The sequence below is a fragment of the Sapajus apella genome, unplaced genomic scaffold, assembly GCF_009761245.1.
Source record: "Sapajus apella isolate SASKATOON/1434 unplaced genomic scaffold, GSC_monkey_1.0 scaffold4, whole genome shotgun sequence".
NCBI classification, from domain to species: domain Eukaryota; kingdom Metazoa; phylum Chordata; class Mammalia; order Primates; family Cebidae; genus Sapajus; species Sapajus apella.
In genome coordinates, this window is record NW_022436944.1 from 14,035,576 (window position 1) to 14,053,192 (window position 17,617).

Sequence of the window (17,617 nt, forward strand, 5' to 3'; positions counted from 1 at the left end):
GATATGGTTCAGGGGCCTAGGTTCATGGAGTTGTACATTTTTAATGTATGGTTCTTATAATCATTATGCTCATCTGCATCAGCTGACAGATGGGAAAAGGACATGAAGGATTCTGCACTGGAGTGCTTAGTGTGACTGGCCTGAAAGAACTGCACCTCAGTCACTACAGCTTATGCTATTGGAGAGAACTAACTACAGAGCCACAGTTGATTCCAAAGGAGACTAGGAAATATATCTAGCTGTGTACAGGAAGAAGAACCCAAAATATGGTGAAGAGCTAGCTAGCCTGTCTTTGTTACATGCCCTAATACCAACTAGACAATCACAAATTATGCCATAATAGAATGGTATAAAAAGCACTCCCTGTCCATTTTTGTAAGCCGCAGAGGCAGAAGCACTGAACACAGTTAATCGAACAATGATACATTTTCCCAACTTTGAACTGTATGGTCTTAACCCTGAATCTGTGACGTCAACACTCTAGTTCAGACTATACTGCTCTAAATGTAAGTTAGTTTATAAAGTCTCTTTTATGGCTTAATATACAAAAAAGATCATATCTACTAGTCTTTGCTACAGTCTTGAAGTCTTAATTTCAAATACGTAGGAGAATACACATACACAAACATTCATACACACACATAGAAACATATGTTCCTCTCAAGAATAGGCAGTCACTTTCCAGAATTGAGCAGTCAAAGATCCAAATATAAAACAACTTTGAACACAATATTTTGCAATATGATATAGAGCAGTTTAGATACCCGGAGTCACGTTGTTTTTGAAACACTTTGTTAGAGAAGAGGACCTCTGTCCATGCATGGTCTCACTGGGTAATTTTTCAAAAATAAAGGAAAAAAATATGCCTCAGAGGTAAATTGTATTCTCCACCACTTAGTAGAAATACAACTCCCAAAAACTTTCTTTTTCTTTTTTTTTTTTTTGAGACAGTCTTTTTCTGTCGCCCAGGCTAGAATGCAATGGCATGATCTCAGCTCACTGCAACTTCCACCTCCCAGGTTCAAATAATTCTCCTGCTTCAGCCTTATGAGTAGCTGAGATTACAGGCACCTGCCACCATGCCCAGCTAATTTTTGGTAGAGACGGAGTTTCACCACATTGGCCAGGCTGGTCTTGAACTTTTGACCTCAGGTGATTCACCTGCCTCGGCCTCCCAAAGTGTTGGGATTGCAGGCATGAGCCACCATGCCCAGTTAAGAGTGGTAAAGTTACATATCTACTTATAACTGAAGGGTTAAGGCCCTGTGTTTTCATTATCTTTTTAAAATTAAAAACAATTCTATTCACTAAAAATAATTTCTTAGCACTCTTTCACAATATTTTTTTCCAAGATCCAAGATTGCATGCTTAAATTGGGTGAGGAAAATCCACCAATGTAATGAGATTGTGTAGCTTTAACAGGAAAATATGTTATGGACATCACTCAAGAAGGTATTTAATATGGATCTTGGAATCCTATGACCTCACAAAGTCACATTTTGTTTTCCTTTTTGTGGGAAACAGATGGAATTAGTAGGCAGACATGGCATTTGTTCATACATATATCTGGTTCACCTAGGATAGTGCTATTTTAGAATTGTTTTTCTTCCATACTACATGTTCTTCTTCTTTTTTTTATTTTGTATTTTTTCTGAGACAGGGTCTTACTCTGTTGTTCAGGCTGGAGTGAAATGGCATGAAAGCACTCACTGCAGCCTCGATCTCCTGGTCTCAAGTGATCCTCCCACCTCAGCCTCCCAAGCAGCTGGGACCACAAGCTTCACACCACTATGCCTGGCTAATTTTTTTTATTTTTTTGTAGAGACAGGGTCTCCCTGTGTTGCCCAGGTTGGTCTCTAACTCCTGCATCCTGCTTTTCTAATGGGACTCTGGCTCCCACAGCATGCTAAGGCCCTAACTGTCCTTAAACCTAGGTAGACATCTGTAACTGTCCCAACTAGTAAAACACAGTGGAAGTGATGTTACATGCCATTTCAGGCTAATTCATAAAGATGTCAAATGTCATGTACTTCCACCTTGCTTGGTGACACTTTCTCTTGAATCTAGCTGCAATGCTGTGAGGAGGCTCAAACCAGGCCACACAGAGAAACCAAATAGAGAGGCTATATGTAGGTGTTCCAGTACATAGCCAAACTTTACATTCTACAGAAGGGTAGGGGCACCTTTATCAGCACGTCCCACATCCCTACCTCCCAGTGGAAGTAGGGGTTAAAGGTTTCATTTTCCAAGAACACTGAAGAAAATCTCTATCACCCCCATGCCTTCATGAATATTATACCTATGAAGAAATCATGTAAGAGTTGTTTCACAGGATTCAGATAAAAAATGATGAAGAATAAAAGATTCCCTAATACTAAGAAAATTGTGATAGCTTCCAGGGGTGGTGTGGTTCTGTGCGGCTCACTTTTGCTGCATTCCAGAGGGGACAGTAGGGTGAGGGGGAGAGCAGAATCACAACACCAAATGCTGTGGTTTTGAAAGAACTAGCTACGTATTCTCTGGCCCAGTCCATCATTAATGAAGAGGACATTTGAGAGACACATTTTTGTTGGCTGCCCAAAGAACAGCACACAACAGAGAACCAGTAAGAAGAAGAACGGCAATTATAATGAACCATCCCATTTGTTTTCTGGCATTAGGTAATATAAAAATTTTTGTGGTTCCGATCAAGGCAGGGTTTAAGAAAAAAGAGTAACAATTGACATTTTCCTTCCAATCAATCTCTCTCAGGTCTTTCATTGAAAATCTTCCTTTTGTGCAGATTTTTACTATAGTGACATTTGTTCAAAGTGTTTGCCTAAAGAACAATCTCAAGCACACCTTAAGTACTACTTCATGCTGAAGAAGTATGGAAAACATAGTAATTTTACACTTATAACTACCTAGGATCAGCAAACTTGAGGTAAAGGGTAATAAAACAATTTATCAGAAAATAGAGATAATGCAAACTTTCTATGGGGCGGTCATGAGGATTGTGTGAAATGAGATAAGAAATTGCATTACTTTTCTAGAGCTGTCATAAAAAATTACTACAAAGTCTTAACACAAATTTACTATTTTATAGTTCTGTAGCATAATGTTTTGACAAGAGTCTTCAGTGGGCTAAAATCAAGGAGTTGATATGATTGTATTTCTTTTTATTTATTTATTTTTCTTCATATTGGATGAGCAATGTGCTGATACTGTAACAAGGTTTGAGGGTGGCGCATCTCACACATGCACATGAATACCCAATCATTATGCTCATGAACTACGAAAGGATCAGTATAGTTCTATTTCTTTCCAGAAGCCCTAGGGAATATCTATTTTCTTTTCCAGTTTCTAGCAGCTGCCTGAATTATTTTGCTTGTGACCCCTTCCTCCATCTTCAAAGCTAGCAACAGCTAGTCAAACCCTTATGTCACATCACTATGACCTTCTGTTCTGCCACCCTCTTTCACTTTTAAGGACCCTTATAATTACATAGGGCTCACTCAAATAATTCAGTGTTTCTCCCTATTTTAAAGTCAGCTGCATTCATCAAATTTCTCAGAGAAACAAAACTAATGGTACAGGATATACACAAAATGAGCTATATCATGAGAGATTGGGTCACATGATTACGGAGACTAAGAAGTCCTACAATACGTTTTCTATAAGTTGGAGACCTCGGAAAGCTGGTGGTATAGTTCTAGCCCAAGCCTAAAGGCCTGAGAACCAAGAGCGCTGATATCCAATAATAGGAAGGATGCCCTACCTCAAAAAGAGAGAGTAAATTCGCCTTCCACCTTTTTGTTCTACTTGAGCCCTCAATGGATTGGATGAAGCCCACTTACATTGATGAGGGTGATCTTCTTTACTCAGTCTATGAATTCAAATGCAAATCCTTTCCAGAAACACCCTCACAGACCCAGTTAAAAATAATGTTTTACCATCTCTGTGAGTATCCCTTAGCCCAATTAACTTGACAAATAAAATTAACGATCACATCAGCTGATTAGCAACCTTACTTTCCCCTGGCCATGTAATATATTCACAGTTTCCAGGGAGTTTCCATGGACATCTCAGCCAGGCACAGTGGCTCACACTTGTAATCTCAGCACTTTGGGAGGTTGAGGTGGGAGGATCACTTGATCCCAGGAGTTCATGACGAGCCTGGGCAACATAGCAATACCCCATCTCTACAAATAACAACAAAAAAAATAGCCAGGCGTGGTGATATACACCTGCAGTCCTAGCTATTTGGAAGGCTGAGGTGAAAGGATTGCTTGAGTCTGGGAGGTGGAAGCTGTAATAATGCCATGGTCATGCCACTGCATTCCATCCTGGGCAGCAGAGTGAGAGCCCACCTCAAAAAAAAAAAAAAAAAAAAAAAGACATAGACATCTTTGGGGCCATTATTCTGCCAACCACAAATGCTTGTCACCTAGTCCAATACCTAGCAAATGCAAATGCTAAGTGACAAATAAACACTAATTCTCTTCCTCACTTACTCTCTGTATTAGTCTGTTTGGGCTGTCATAACAAAATACCACAGCCTGGGCAGCTGAAACAACAAACATTTGTTTCTTAAAGTCTGGAAACAAGGAAGTCCAAGACCAAGGTGCCAGCTAATTCGGTTCCTAATGAGGGCTGTCAATGAAGAGTCAAACTCTAAAACATCTGAAGAGATTTATTCTGTGTCAGATACCAATGACCATGGCCCATGACACAGTCCCAGGAGATACTGAGAACATGTGTTCAAGGTGGTCAGGCTACAGCATTGTTCTATATATTTTAGGGAGACATAAGACATCAATCAATACATGTAAGAGGTACACTGGTTCCACCTGGAAATGTGGGACAACTCAAAGTGGGAGGAGGTTTCCCAGTCATAGGTGAATTCAAAGATTTTCTGATTGAGTTAAAGAGTTTATCTAAAGACCCGGGATCAACAGAAGGGACTGTCTGGGTTAAGATAAGGAGTCGTGGAGACCAAGGTTCTTATTACGTGGATAAGGTCTCCAGATATTGTAAATATTTCTTATCCAATTTAAAAAGGTTCCAGACTCTTAGTTCTCTCATGGATCAGGGAAATTTGGAAAGGGAACGAGATTCTCTACAGAATATAGATTTCCCCACAAGAGACAGCTTTGAAGGGCCATCAAAATATGTCAAAGAAATATATTTTGGAGGAAAATGCTTTCTTTCAGGGCCTACTGTTATTTGACATCATACTGCTATGAAGAGTCTGTTCTGTCAGTCTTCAGGTCTCTGCTTCAATGTTAATGCTGGTCAGCTATACCTGACTCCAAACGAAGGAAGGTATAATGAGGCATATCCAACCACCCATTCCCATGATGGCCTGAACTAGTATTTCAAGTTTACTTTAGAATGCTCTTGGCGGAGAGGACGGGTCCATTCCGTTCATTGGGAGGGCTTCTAATTTTATTTTGGGGCCAGGTGTGGTGGCTCACACCTGTAATCCCAGCACTTTGGGAAGCCGAGGCAAGAGGACTGCTTGAGCCCGAGAGTTCAAGGCCAGATCAGGCAACACAGATCAGGAAGACCCCGTCTCTATCAAAATTTTTTTAAAATTAGCTGGATGTGGCAGTACCCATCTATGTTCCCAGCTATAGGGGGCTGAGGCGAGAGGATTGCTTGAACCAGGGAGGTGAGGGCTGCAGTGAGCAATGATTGTGCCACTGCACTCCAGCCTGGGCAACAGAGCAAGACTCCATCTAAACAAAAAAAAGAGAGAGAATTTTATTTTTGGTTTACAGAGCTATTTCTGGAGTGTAGAAGCTGTTTTGTCCTCACATGGCCTTTCCTCTGAGAGGCAGGAACAAGCTCTCTGATGGCCTTTTTTTTTTTTTTTTTCCACCGTTGCCTGAACTGGAGTGCAGTGGCAGCTCACTGCAACCTCCGCCTCCTGGGTTCAAGCGATTCTCCTGTCTCAGCCTCCCCTCAAGAGCTGGGATTACAGACTCCTGCCACCACACCCAGCTAATTTTTTGTATTTTTAGTTGATGGTCTCGATCTCCTGACCTCGTGATGCACCCACTTTGGCCTCCCAAAGTGCTGGCATTATAGGCGTGAGCCACAACACCCAGCCAACGTCTCTTTTTAAAGGGCACTAAACCTATTGGATCAGGATCTCACCTTTATAATTTCATTTTGCTTTAATTACATTTTTAGAGTTCTCATCTCTAAATACAGCCACACTGGGAGTTAGGGCTTCATAATGAAGCAAGAACACAAAGATTTAGCTCGTAACACTCTCACCATTTTCTTACCACTTTGCCCCTATCATCTTCAATATGCCTACTCAATCTCATCTATTAAACAATTTTCATACTTTTTATATCAGGTGTACCCAACTGGAAAGCTTTTATAGAAATTATTCATTCCTGTTGCCTTAATCATATTTGCCAAAAACTCCCAAAATGTATAATTTCAGGCTACTCTCTTTTTTTTTTTTTGAAACAGTCTAGCTCTGTTGCCCAGGCAACAGAGGCTGGAATGTAGTGGCACGATCTTGGCTCACTGCAGTCTCCACTTCCTGGGTTCAAGTGATTCTCCTCCCTCAGCCTCCTGAGTAGCTGGGATTATAGGCGTGCATCATGCTTGGCTAATTTTTGTATTTTTAGTAGAGATAGGGTCTCACCATTTTGGCCAGCCTGGTCTCAAACCCCTGGCCTCGAGTGATCTGCCCACCTTAGCATCCCAAAGTACTGGGATTACAGGTATAAGCCACCACACCCAGCCTCTGTGCTTTTAACTCATAACCAACTGCTTTCCAGATACTCCATTTGTATGTTTCATAGGATCCTCAAAGTCTACATGTACAAATAAAGGACATTAACTCATCCTGCTCCCTACCCCCAAAATGTTCCTTGTCCTATATTTCTCATCTCAGGATATAATGTATCTCCTCACATGTTAATAATTCAAATCATAAACTTCAAGTCATTTAGCCCTTCTAATTCTCTACATTCAATGAATCATCACATTTAAGTAATTTTATCTTCCAATGTCTCCTGATTCCAATTCTTTCCATTCATAATACCCTGTCATCCCATTTTGCCTCCCCTACAACACACAGCACATTAGTTTCCCTGTATCCACTCTTGTCTCCGCTATTTCCACTTGAAGCAGTCAAAATAATCACTCCTCTGCTTAGAGCATACCACCATTCTTTAAGCGGCATGTAAGGTTGTCCATAATCAGACCCCTAGATCTACCTCTTTGGCCTTCTTCATCAGTCTTTAAGTTTCAGGGTAGCTGTCTCAGCTCTCTAATGTCTCACATCATCATCTGTCTTTACACATTGTTCCTTTCACCTGTCATACTTTTCTTCTACCTGATAGTCTGGCAAAAGTCTAGTTATCGAAAAAGTTGTTGCATAACTCACCTAACTTCAAAATTAAATTCTTTTGCTGTAATGTCTCATGGCCGTTAGGGAGGAAATACTTTGTGTCTGTCCTCTCAGAGTCAGTGTTTGCAGGCCCCAGAGTTAAAGAGACAAACCAGATCAGCAAGAGAAAAGACAGACTTAACCATATACATAATAACAGTTCACAGAAAAAGGTAACTCAGGGAGGCAGAGTTTGGGGCTTATCTACCATCTTAAAGAGAGAAGGCGAAAACAGCACTTATGGAAAAAACAAATGACTTTTAGTGAGAATAAATGGGAACTTAAAACAGATACCAGATACGATATCTTTGTTACAGTGTCTATTTAAGTGTGTTGCCAACTTCTACCCTCCAGTGATAAGAGTCAGTCTTCCCTGGTTTCCCTCCCAGGAGATTGATTTGAATTATTTTGGGTGGTTCTGTGTTTAGACAGATAGATTTCAGAAACTCAGATGTCTTTGTTCAAGATAATTTTTAGGCCACAATGGTGTATTACAGACCTCTTCCTGGTATACAGAATTTCCCTTTCTTAATTCACTGCATAAAGATAGCCTTTGTCTTTCCCTTAAGACTGTAAGCAAATGAAAGCTCATGCCATACTTGCTTTATTCAGTGAGTATTCCCAGCATCTTTACATCGGTTAACCCTAACATGAGGTGGATATCTCCTGGTGAACATCCAAGCCTGTGTGGCCCAATTACTTGATCATTCAAGAACAGCTTGCACAAACACTCAGTGGTCTGGTTAATAAACTTTAACCAGACTTCAAATGAACATATGAATCATATATGGCTTCAAATGAACATATGAATCTTCAAAGTAGTTCATTTACATTGCCTATGAGCTCTGCACTGAATTTGGGTAGACACACTCATCTTATGCTATTGGATGAACATAGTAAATAGTGACAATACTTTCAAGGAGGTAGGGGTATTTTCAATTATGTATCTGAAAGATTGTCAGACTGTTTTCAAGACTTAAGAAGAACTCATTTGATACTTTTAGAAGATGGTGCATTTATCCACGGGTTCTTTTTTGTTTGTTTGCTTTTGTTTGTTGGTTTGTTTTTTGACGCAGAGAGTCTCACTCTGTCGCCCAGGCTGGAGCTCACAGTGACGCAATGTCGGCTCACTACAACCTCCGTCTCCTGGGTTCAAGCGACTCTCCTGCCTCAGCCTCCCAAGTAGCTGGGACTACAGGCGCCCTCCACCACACACTGATAATTTTTGTATTTTTAGCAGAGACGGGGTTTCCACTATGTTAGCCAGGCTGGTCTCCAACTCCTGAACTTATGAGCCGCCCGCCTTACTCCTGAATTTATAAGCCGCCCGCCTCGGCTTCCCAAAGTGTTGGGATTACAGGCGTGAGCCACGCGCCCATCCGGGTTCTTTTGTTTCAGTCAACGTTTACTATCCTAGGACCTAAGTGGAAGAAAACTGCGGATTTTATCAGGAGAAATAACAAAGTAAGCCAAAAGCCATTGGCTCACTTGCCTGGCCTACGGAAAGAAAATCTACGAACCTTTGGTTGGCTGCTGCTCCAGAAGTACAAAGGTAAACAACTCCGGGACTCTGACAGAACCTAACCCCTGCCACCCTTCAGACCACCGGAGTCGTCCCCCCGTGACGTCACCAGAAACTGCTGAATGCGACGCTAAATGGCCCGCCCTCTTGCGCTGCGCTACGGAAGCAAAACGGAAGTGGACGTACAGTGGCTTCCGGGCCTGGACGCCATTTGCAGCGGTAGCTAGGACAATGAGCTATGACAACCATCAGAACTGGGGCCGTGATGGGGGACCCCGCAGCTCCGGTGGGGGCTATGGAGGGGGTCCTGCAGGGGGTCACCGAGGGAGCCGAGGCTCCGGAGGAGGTGGCGGCGGCGGCGGCGGCGGCGGAGGTGGGGGTGGTCGAGGCGGCAGGGACAGGCATCCCGGGCACCTGAAAGGCCGCGAAATCGGCTTGTGGTACGCGAGAAAACAGGGACAGAAGAACAAGGAAGCGGAGAGGCAAGAGGTAATCTCGGATTCGATAGTCGAAGGGATGAGGCAGGACAGGTTTTTTTCCCTCTTCCGCTGCCCCTTTTTTCCTGGTTTTGTTTCTTAAGTGATGCAAGTGCTTTCTGAGATGTAAGTGAGGCGCAAATATATTATGCTGGCGCTTCCTGTAGCGGGTGTACTGATTAATGTTAACCATGCGCATCTGACCGAAAACAGGCAGGATTTATACAGGATGAATATACACTTTGCTTAAAGGACTTCAGAACTGTAACAAAGCAAATGTTAAATTCGTGGTCCAACCGAAATTAACCATTAGGAGTGTCGTTGTCGTTTCTCTTGGCCTTCCTTTCCCTTAGAAGAATAATTGTCACTTTAAGGTCTTTGCCTGGTGACGAAGCAAATAGCGACCTTTCTACATTTTAGAGATAGGTTTGCGCGGAACAGCAGCAGGTAGACACTATTTTGGATGTGGATCTTTCAGAAAAATAGGTTTTATTATTAGTGTTTAAATTATCCACACACCTAGGGTTTGTTTTTTATGTTGGGGTGGGGAAATTTCTATTGATTATCAGGTTCTCTTTGAAAAGGAAAGTGAAAAGAATCTCCAGAGATGATTTGGCTTACTCTCTTCAGGCGATTGTCAAGTTGATTTAAAGATCTGTAGTAAAAGAATTCTGAGTGGCCCATTCTAATAAAAAATTTTTATCATTAAGCGGGAGCTTTCTTAGTGTAGGCCTTTGTTGACTTCCTTTTTAAAAGCACCTTATAAAATGTATTATAGTGTAATTCGATCATCATTTAGACTACCTTTTTTTTTTTTTTTTGGAGACCAAAATCTCACTCTGTCGCCCAGGCTGGAGTCCAGTGGCGCCATTTGGGCTCACTGCAACCTCCGCTTCCCAGGTTCAAGCGATTCTCTTGCCTCAGCCTCCCAGGTAGCTGAGATTACAGGTGTCCCCCACCACCCTCGACTAATTTTTGTATTTTTGGTAGTGACCGGGTTTCACCATGTTAGCCAGGCTGGTCTTTTTTTTTTTTTTTTTTTTTTTTTTTTTTTTTTTTTAAGACAGAGTCTCACTCTGTCGCCAGGCACCAAGCTGGAGTGCAGTGGCACAATCTCGGCTCACTGCAACCTCTGCCTCCCGGGTTCAAGCAATTCTCCTGCCTCAGCCTCGCGAGTAGCTGGGACTACGGGCGCACGCCACCACGCCCAGCTAATATTTGTATTTTTAGTAGAGATGGGGTTTCACCGTGTTGGCCAGGATGATCTCGATCTCTTGACCTCGTGATCCACCCGCCTCGGCCTCCCAAAGTGCTGGGATTACAGGCTGGAGCCTCCGTGCCCGGCCCGGGCTGGTCTTTAACTCCTGACCTCAGATGATCCACCCGCCGCGGCCTCCCATAGTTCTGAGATAACCGACGTGAGCCACCGCGCTGGGCCTAGGCTACTATTTTTAAACCATTCTATTTCTTTTTATTTCTTTTAACCATGTCATCTTCATTCAGGTGTTTGGGGGCGCCTTATCTATTTATCTTCATGACTTATACTTTTCTTTAATAAACAAATCCATTTCTTTTGCGGCCCCAAATTTTTCATTGAGCAAACTGGCTTTTGAAAATCAGGATAGGCATGTCTAGGTAACTTTATCAACTTTTATTTATTTATGCTCTGCTTCAAACAAGGTTTTATGCATGTTGCTCTAGGAACTTGAAGAAATGTGATATTCAAGGAGCTTACAGTCTAGCTGGGAAAAAAATACCTAAACAGATGAAAACTTAAATAACAGGAAAATCTGTTCATTATTGTTTCCACATGAAAGGTATAGCCAATTGTGCTGTGGATGTTATGAATGGAACTTTTGATTTCTACTTGCGTTCCCATCCTCCTTTTAGTGGTGACATGGCCATTTATTGACTTGCCAGAACAAGTGGGATTTATCTTTGCTTCTTCCCCTTCATTTCAGCAAAGCTCTGCCTTCTTAATATATCCCAAATGTAACCACTTATCTCCAGAATAATTAACACAGATCAAACCACTGTTTGTTTTCTATTCTTGCCTTAATAGTCTTCTAGCTTCCATTCCTGCTTTGCATTGTCTTTGCTCTGCAGAGCCGCCTATAGTGATGTTTTAAAAGGAAAAATTAGATCATTTCATTCCCTAAGTCAGAACTTGAGATTGGAAGTCATGTCACTTCTGTCTCATTCTAATACATTTCAGTTGCATCTTGACATTTCTGGAAATCTTGGTAATAATGGCTTCAACACAACAAGTTTACCACTATGCACATTTCTCTGAGCCCATGTCCCCTGGCTGGTGTAATTATAGCTTTTGTAAACATACTTTATTTCTACTTTTTATTACAGTGTCATACCATTCTCCCATCTAAAACGTACCTTTCCATCTTGTTGAAATATGAGTATTTTTCAGTGGGCTCATCCCAGCTCTTCCTTTGACCACCTTTATCCTGATGTAATTGCTTCCAGTCAGAATTTCGGTAGCTTTTACTTTTCAAGTCATGTCCTGTATTTTCAAAATGAATGCTTTTTTTTTTTTTTTTAAGGTGGATTCTCACTGTGTCACCCAGGCTGGAGTGCAGTGGCGTGATCTCAGCTCACTGCAGCCTCTGCTTCCCGAGTAGCTGGATTGCAGGTGCATGCCACCACACCTGGCTAATTTTTGTATTTTTAGTAGAGACAATGTTTTGCCATGTTGGCCAGGCTGGCCTTGATTGAGCTCCTGACCTCAGGTGATCCACAAGCCTCGGCCTCATAAAGTGCTGGGATTACAGGCATGAGCCATGGCGCCTGGCCAAAAATGAATGCATTGTAATGATGCATTCTTGAACAAATGTTCTTTCAACAAATATTTATTGAGGACATTATTTTTGTAACAGTATCTTAAGCACTGAATTAATAAAATAGATATAGGTTCTACAGAGATTGTGTTGTGTTAGGAGCAAGACAATATCATTGTCTTCTATTAGAGACATGGGCTAGAGAATATGGGCTGTCACCTAAATCAGGTCAAGGTATTTAGAAGATTTTTCAGGGACAGTAACCCTTAAGCTAAAACTTGAAACATAGCAAAGTGAATGAACATGTGTGTGTTTGAAGTTTTGGAGTTTGGCAAAAGATTCCAGGCAGAGGCAGTAGCATGTGCCACAACGTAGAGATCAAGGAAGCATATGTTCAGTTCAAGAAACAGAAAAAGGTAAGAACATGGATGTGAGTGTAGTGAGATGAAGTTAGGCAATTTCAAACTTGTTGGCAACTTTGCACAAAAAGAAACGAATATATTTGAATTTACGACCCAGTACACACATAATGTATAACTAAACGAAAAGTTTCGTAAAATATTTAATTTCCTGCACATTCCTTTGAGGTTTTTTGTTTGTTTTTGAACTTATCTGCTCTCTTTTTATTAATCCTGGTCATGATCCTTTAGTATAATTTCAGAAACAGCAATCTGAAAATCTCTGAGCTAGAAAAATAAGCAGGGCCTTGAGATATATTGACTCTGTCTAAATACTGTAGCAAGCCATTAAAACATTTTAAACAAAAAATGAAATGACTGGATTTTAAATGTTTAAATTCACTCTGGTAGCAGTAAAAGGAATGGATTGAAGAGAGGCAATCCTGGTTCAGGGAGACCAGTTAAGTAGCCCTTGCAGTAACTAAGGTGAGAAGTGACAGGAATTAGCAGGTTGGCAGTGGAAATGGAAGTGGATAAAGTGATTTAGGAGGTAGACTCAAAATGATTTTGTGATTTATTTTATCTGAAAGGACGAGTACAGTGTTCATGATGACTCTTTATGCCTGTATGTAAGGATCAGGCTTGTTGGAGGAAGATGATAGGCTCAGCCACGGACACTATGAATTTGATATTGTTATAGGGCATACAAATGAGGATCTGCAGGCGGGAGAAGGCTGTGCAGATCTGATGCCTAGAAATCTAGACTGGAAATAAGTTTGACAGGTTATGGGCTCATGGATAGTAGTTGGAGTGTGGGAATGAACCGTGAGAAATGAAGTGGGCCCAGCCTGAATTCTGTAGACCATTGCTTCTCAGACTTTAATGTACGTACGAATCACCTGGCATCTTGTTAAAATGTAGGACACTGGTCGGACCAGAGATTCAGCTTTTCTTACAGGATCCCAGATGATGCCAGTGTTGCTGGTCTGTAGATTACTCAGGCTGTCAATACAGAAAATGAAATTTTAAGGGACAGGCTGAGGAAAAGAAGGTTGCAAAAGAATCTAAGATCAGCCAGAGAAGAGAAAAATAAGGTGCGTGTTGTTTTGAAATCTAAGAGTAGTGTTTGAAGGAAAGAAGAGTATCTCAAGAGGAAGTAATTGATAATGGCGAGCATGCACAAACGGCTTAAGAGCTGAGAATGTCTATTGGATTTATCAACAAGGTCATTGATGATCTTAATGGAAGCCCTTTTTGTGGCATTGTGGAAGTAAAAGCCAGATTGCAGTAGGGTGGCAAGTGAAATAGAGATTAGGAAATGGAACATTTTCCAGGAGTTTTGCTGTGAAGAGGAGGAAGAAAAATAGGGCAGTAGTTGTTGTGGGTAGGCGAATTCAAGAGAGGGGTTTTTTTCTTGTTGTTGTTTCTAAGGTGAAGAAATTTGACCATGTTCATGTCCTGATGGGAAGCACCCAGTGAAAAGGAAATCAGAGTGGGCCAAATTTTGCTGCAATAATAACCAGCCCCTAAATCTTAACGGTTTATAGCAAGCAAGGCTTGATTTTCTGCCACATTAATAAAAGAAGCAAACCAGAAAATATCGGTGAGCTGCCTAATGTCTCCTGGAAAGGTTAGAAATTTAGGAAAGCAAGATAAATCTCAGTGAAGGAGATGGCCCTGAGGACATGAAAGGAATTGGACTGCAGAGCTGAGGTTGAGGAAAGAAAAAAGGATAAATTCTGATACAGGTGTGTTTAGGTTTGGTGATAACCAACTGAGGACCTTTTCTTCTTAGGGCTTTTGTTTTGTGAAATACTGTGTTTGAAATGCTGAGGGCAAACAGAAAGGTGGTATTGGCCTGTTACAGAGAATGAGGAGACAGTTTGAAGTAGTTGCAGATAATTAGAAAGCTGATAAGATAAATTTGGTGAACATCATTTAGGGTCTTTTGCCAGGAACTGAAAACTAGAAGCAGGATATTTGAGAATGTCCAAGAAAGCAGGAAATAATCAAAATTCAATGATAAAAGAAAATAGTCATGAAACAAAATGTGTTTCTGAGATTCTCCGGGCAAAGAGAAATAAAGTAAAATGTGGTAGAACTGGAAGAAGGTTGTTGAGTGGGAGGGAGGCAGCCTACAAAAAGGCAAGATCCCAGTTTGGAATTAAGATATGTTCTCTGCTACCTGCAACGTCCGAAAACTCATTGTGGGGAGAACGTCATTAAAAATACAAATGTTTTTATTTAGAGTATAAATTATGTTTTCAATATGTATTCATTGTAAAAGATAGATTCAGCCATTCATTTATTCTATAGACAGACTTTTCTGGGCGTATGCTATATGCTAGAATTCTATCTGGCAGAGACACTGCAAAAAGTGTGGGATATGGGGAGTTAACTATTTTTAAATTAATAGTAATAAAAATAACTACACAACTGACTTTTTTCATTTAATACTTTGGTCATCTTTCCTGTTTGTACACTTGCAGAAAGATCTACCCACTCTTAATTGGTGTACTACAATTCAACTAAATCCTTATTGATTAGCAGACGCTTACTTGGTACATATGCATTGTGTAAGGAATCTTGAAAAACTACCAACTGATGTTGACTTTTTAATGAAAACTGATTTTGTTGTGATAGCTTGGACTGAAAGATTGTGTGGATCTGTTTATTTTCTCTAGAATGTTACATTACCCGGTAATTCACCTTTCCCAGCGTGAAATCTCATAAAATTAGAATAATCTTTTGTGGTGTTATGGGCAGGAGGTAGGCAATGTATTGTGAAATGTCAATCTAGGAAATTGTTTACTAAGCAAAATACAGAGTAGTGAGTTAACATGGAAAACTGAAAACTGTAAGAATAGCGGATAAAGGTTATGTTCTAAACAGATAAATCAAGAAGCCTTAAGAGGACTTTTAGTAGAGACATTTTATAGCCTGATAACTGTCTCATTTTCATTTCAGAAAAGGAGGTAACATGTAGTTCATTTGCCTTACTTCCTCAGGTTTATTGTTTTATCACTAATGATTTCTTATTTTTATCAGATTGGGTTATCCTCCTGCCCATGTAAACTTATTTGAGGTTTCACAAAGCATGTAATACTGATTAGAATTAGAATGTCTCGTAAAATCCTTTCTCTTGTCTTAAACATGCTTAGGTCTTGTTCTCCTGGAACACATGCTTCTCCACCCACCCTGGGTTTTCAAACTCTGTGTTAAACTTTGTTATGACCAGCTGTTTTCGTGTTTAATTGTGATAAAATAAATTGAAGAGAAGATAGTTACACTGTACAGAGTAAGGAAAGTATTTTGTGAACTTATTCATATATATGTGTACCGGGTCATTAGTTTTACTGTGGATTGCTATGAAAAAAATAAACAGTTGAAATCTATTGCTCTAGATTTTAGAGTATTTTACACAGTGCTGTCTGCTTTCATCAGTCTCCTTACCCTAACTCCTGCTTTCCCCTATTCTCCCCCCCCCCAAAAAAAACAAAACCTCAAAAACCAGAAATACCTTGAAGATCATTTCCAACTGCCTAGTTGTTGAATGTAGCAGTAAATTTTTCAGTTCTCTGCCTTAGTTATGTTAATTTTATACTTCTGATTCCTTTTTAAACACTTTTTTTCACTTGTTCGGGTGGTTTGTCACTGTGTGTTCCTAGTCTTTTGCTTGTTCTCTTGATTGTTCTTCTGACTTATTTTCCTTCCTTGGCCCCATGAATGCCAGACTTGGTCAACCTTATGTCCTCATCTTTGGAGGTGGTATTATTTGTAAATTGAGATAACTCCTGTGTCTCTGTGATTTCCACCTTTCAAAACACTGCAAAATTTCTATCATAACTCTAAAAACAAAGCGTCTCCAGAGATCCAGTTCCATGTATTCATCTGCCTAATCATTATTACAAGTTGGGAAATTTCATCGTTGTTCTTAATTGCATAAAATCCAAACTTAGCATCCTATTTTGACCTCCATTCCCACCACATGCACACAAAAATGTACAGTATCATAGAGCAGCCTCCTCCTAATGATTCATCTTAACTGCTGTTCTGTCAGGATCCACCCTTGAATTTCAAAACAGTTGTCTTTGATTCTTTTTTCCCTTTTGTCTCTCCCCTACTTCCACCAAATAGTCATTAAGTCCTATGGTTTCTTTCTTTTGCTTTTTGACTATTTTCTTTTCATTTTTACTTTCATCTTCCTCCTCCTTTGGTTCTTTAACTTAACACACTCTAATTTTCACCACTCCTTGTGTACTTCCTGTTGACTTTGAATTTATGTGCACATTAGAACATAAGGTTTATAGGCCCATAGATTTTGAAGAATCCTGTTTTCAACTTACTATATCTAAATACAAAAGTCTCCAAAGAATTGGGTTTTGGCACTTTTTTTTTTTTTTTTTTTTGAGACGGAATCTTACTCTGTCACCCAGGCTGGAGTACAGTGGCGCGATCTTGGCTCACTGCAACCTCTACCTCCTGGGTTCAGGCTATTCTTCTGCCTCAGCCTCCTGAGTAGCTGGGACTACAGGCACATGCCACCACGCCTGGCTAATGTTTTTGTGTTTTTAGTAGAGACAGGGTTTCACCACCTTGGCCAGGCTGGGCTTGAACTCACCTCGTGATCCGCCCACCTTGGCCTCCCAAAGTGCTGGAATTACAGGTGTGAGCCACTGCGACTGGCTTTTTTTTTTTTTTTTTTTTTTACCTTGGACATTTCTTAGATGTGCATTTAAAGTTTCTGAACATTTTCATGATTCACCAAGGACCTTTATCTTTATCCAGTCTGTTGTGTTTTATTTTCATCCTTTGAAGCAACTGCTGCATTTGCCACATTGGATCACCCTATGAACGCTGATCAATTTTATTTACTCCTTCTGAGCTCAGCCTTACTTACCAATTTATTCTTCTATTTAGTGTAATAACTTTCAAATATTTACTACAACCAAAATATTTCCAGTTTTCAACTTTTTCTTAAACCATTTGAGTTTTAATAACTTTGAAATTTTAAGATAGGGAGAAATTCATAA

The 17,617-nt window shown here is 40.4% G+C and overlaps 1 protein-coding gene, 1 long non-coding RNA gene and 1 other non-coding gene across 3 annotated transcripts in view; 1 reads left to right on the forward strand and 2 right to left on the reverse strand.

The window, feature by feature from the left end:
- Positions 1-9,051, reverse strand: part of LOC116539736 — a 92,927-nt gene extending 83,876 nt beyond the window's left edge. Inside the window, exon 1 of the long non-coding RNA XR_004264159.1 lies at positions 8,917-9,051. This is a non-coding gene — a long non-coding RNA (uncharacterized LOC116539736). The remainder of the gene's footprint in view (positions 1-8,916) is intronic.
- LOC116544995 lies at positions 3,180-3,283 on the reverse strand. Its single transcript, XR_004266129.1, has one exon. It is a non-coding gene; the product is annotated as a small nucleolar RNA U13 (small nucleolar RNA).
- A 47-nt stretch (positions 9,052-9,098) lies between the features above and the next one.
- DHX36 (DEAH-box helicase 36) overlaps positions 9,099-17,617 on the forward strand; it is a 51,471-nt gene continuing 42,952 nt past the window's right edge. Inside the window, exon 1 of the mRNA XM_032262847.1 lies at positions 9,099-9,407. Within this exon, the coding sequence (XP_032118738.1) occupies positions 9,150-9,407 (258 nt within the window). The 5' untranslated portion in view covers positions 9,099-9,149. The remainder of the gene's footprint in view (positions 9,408-17,617) is intronic.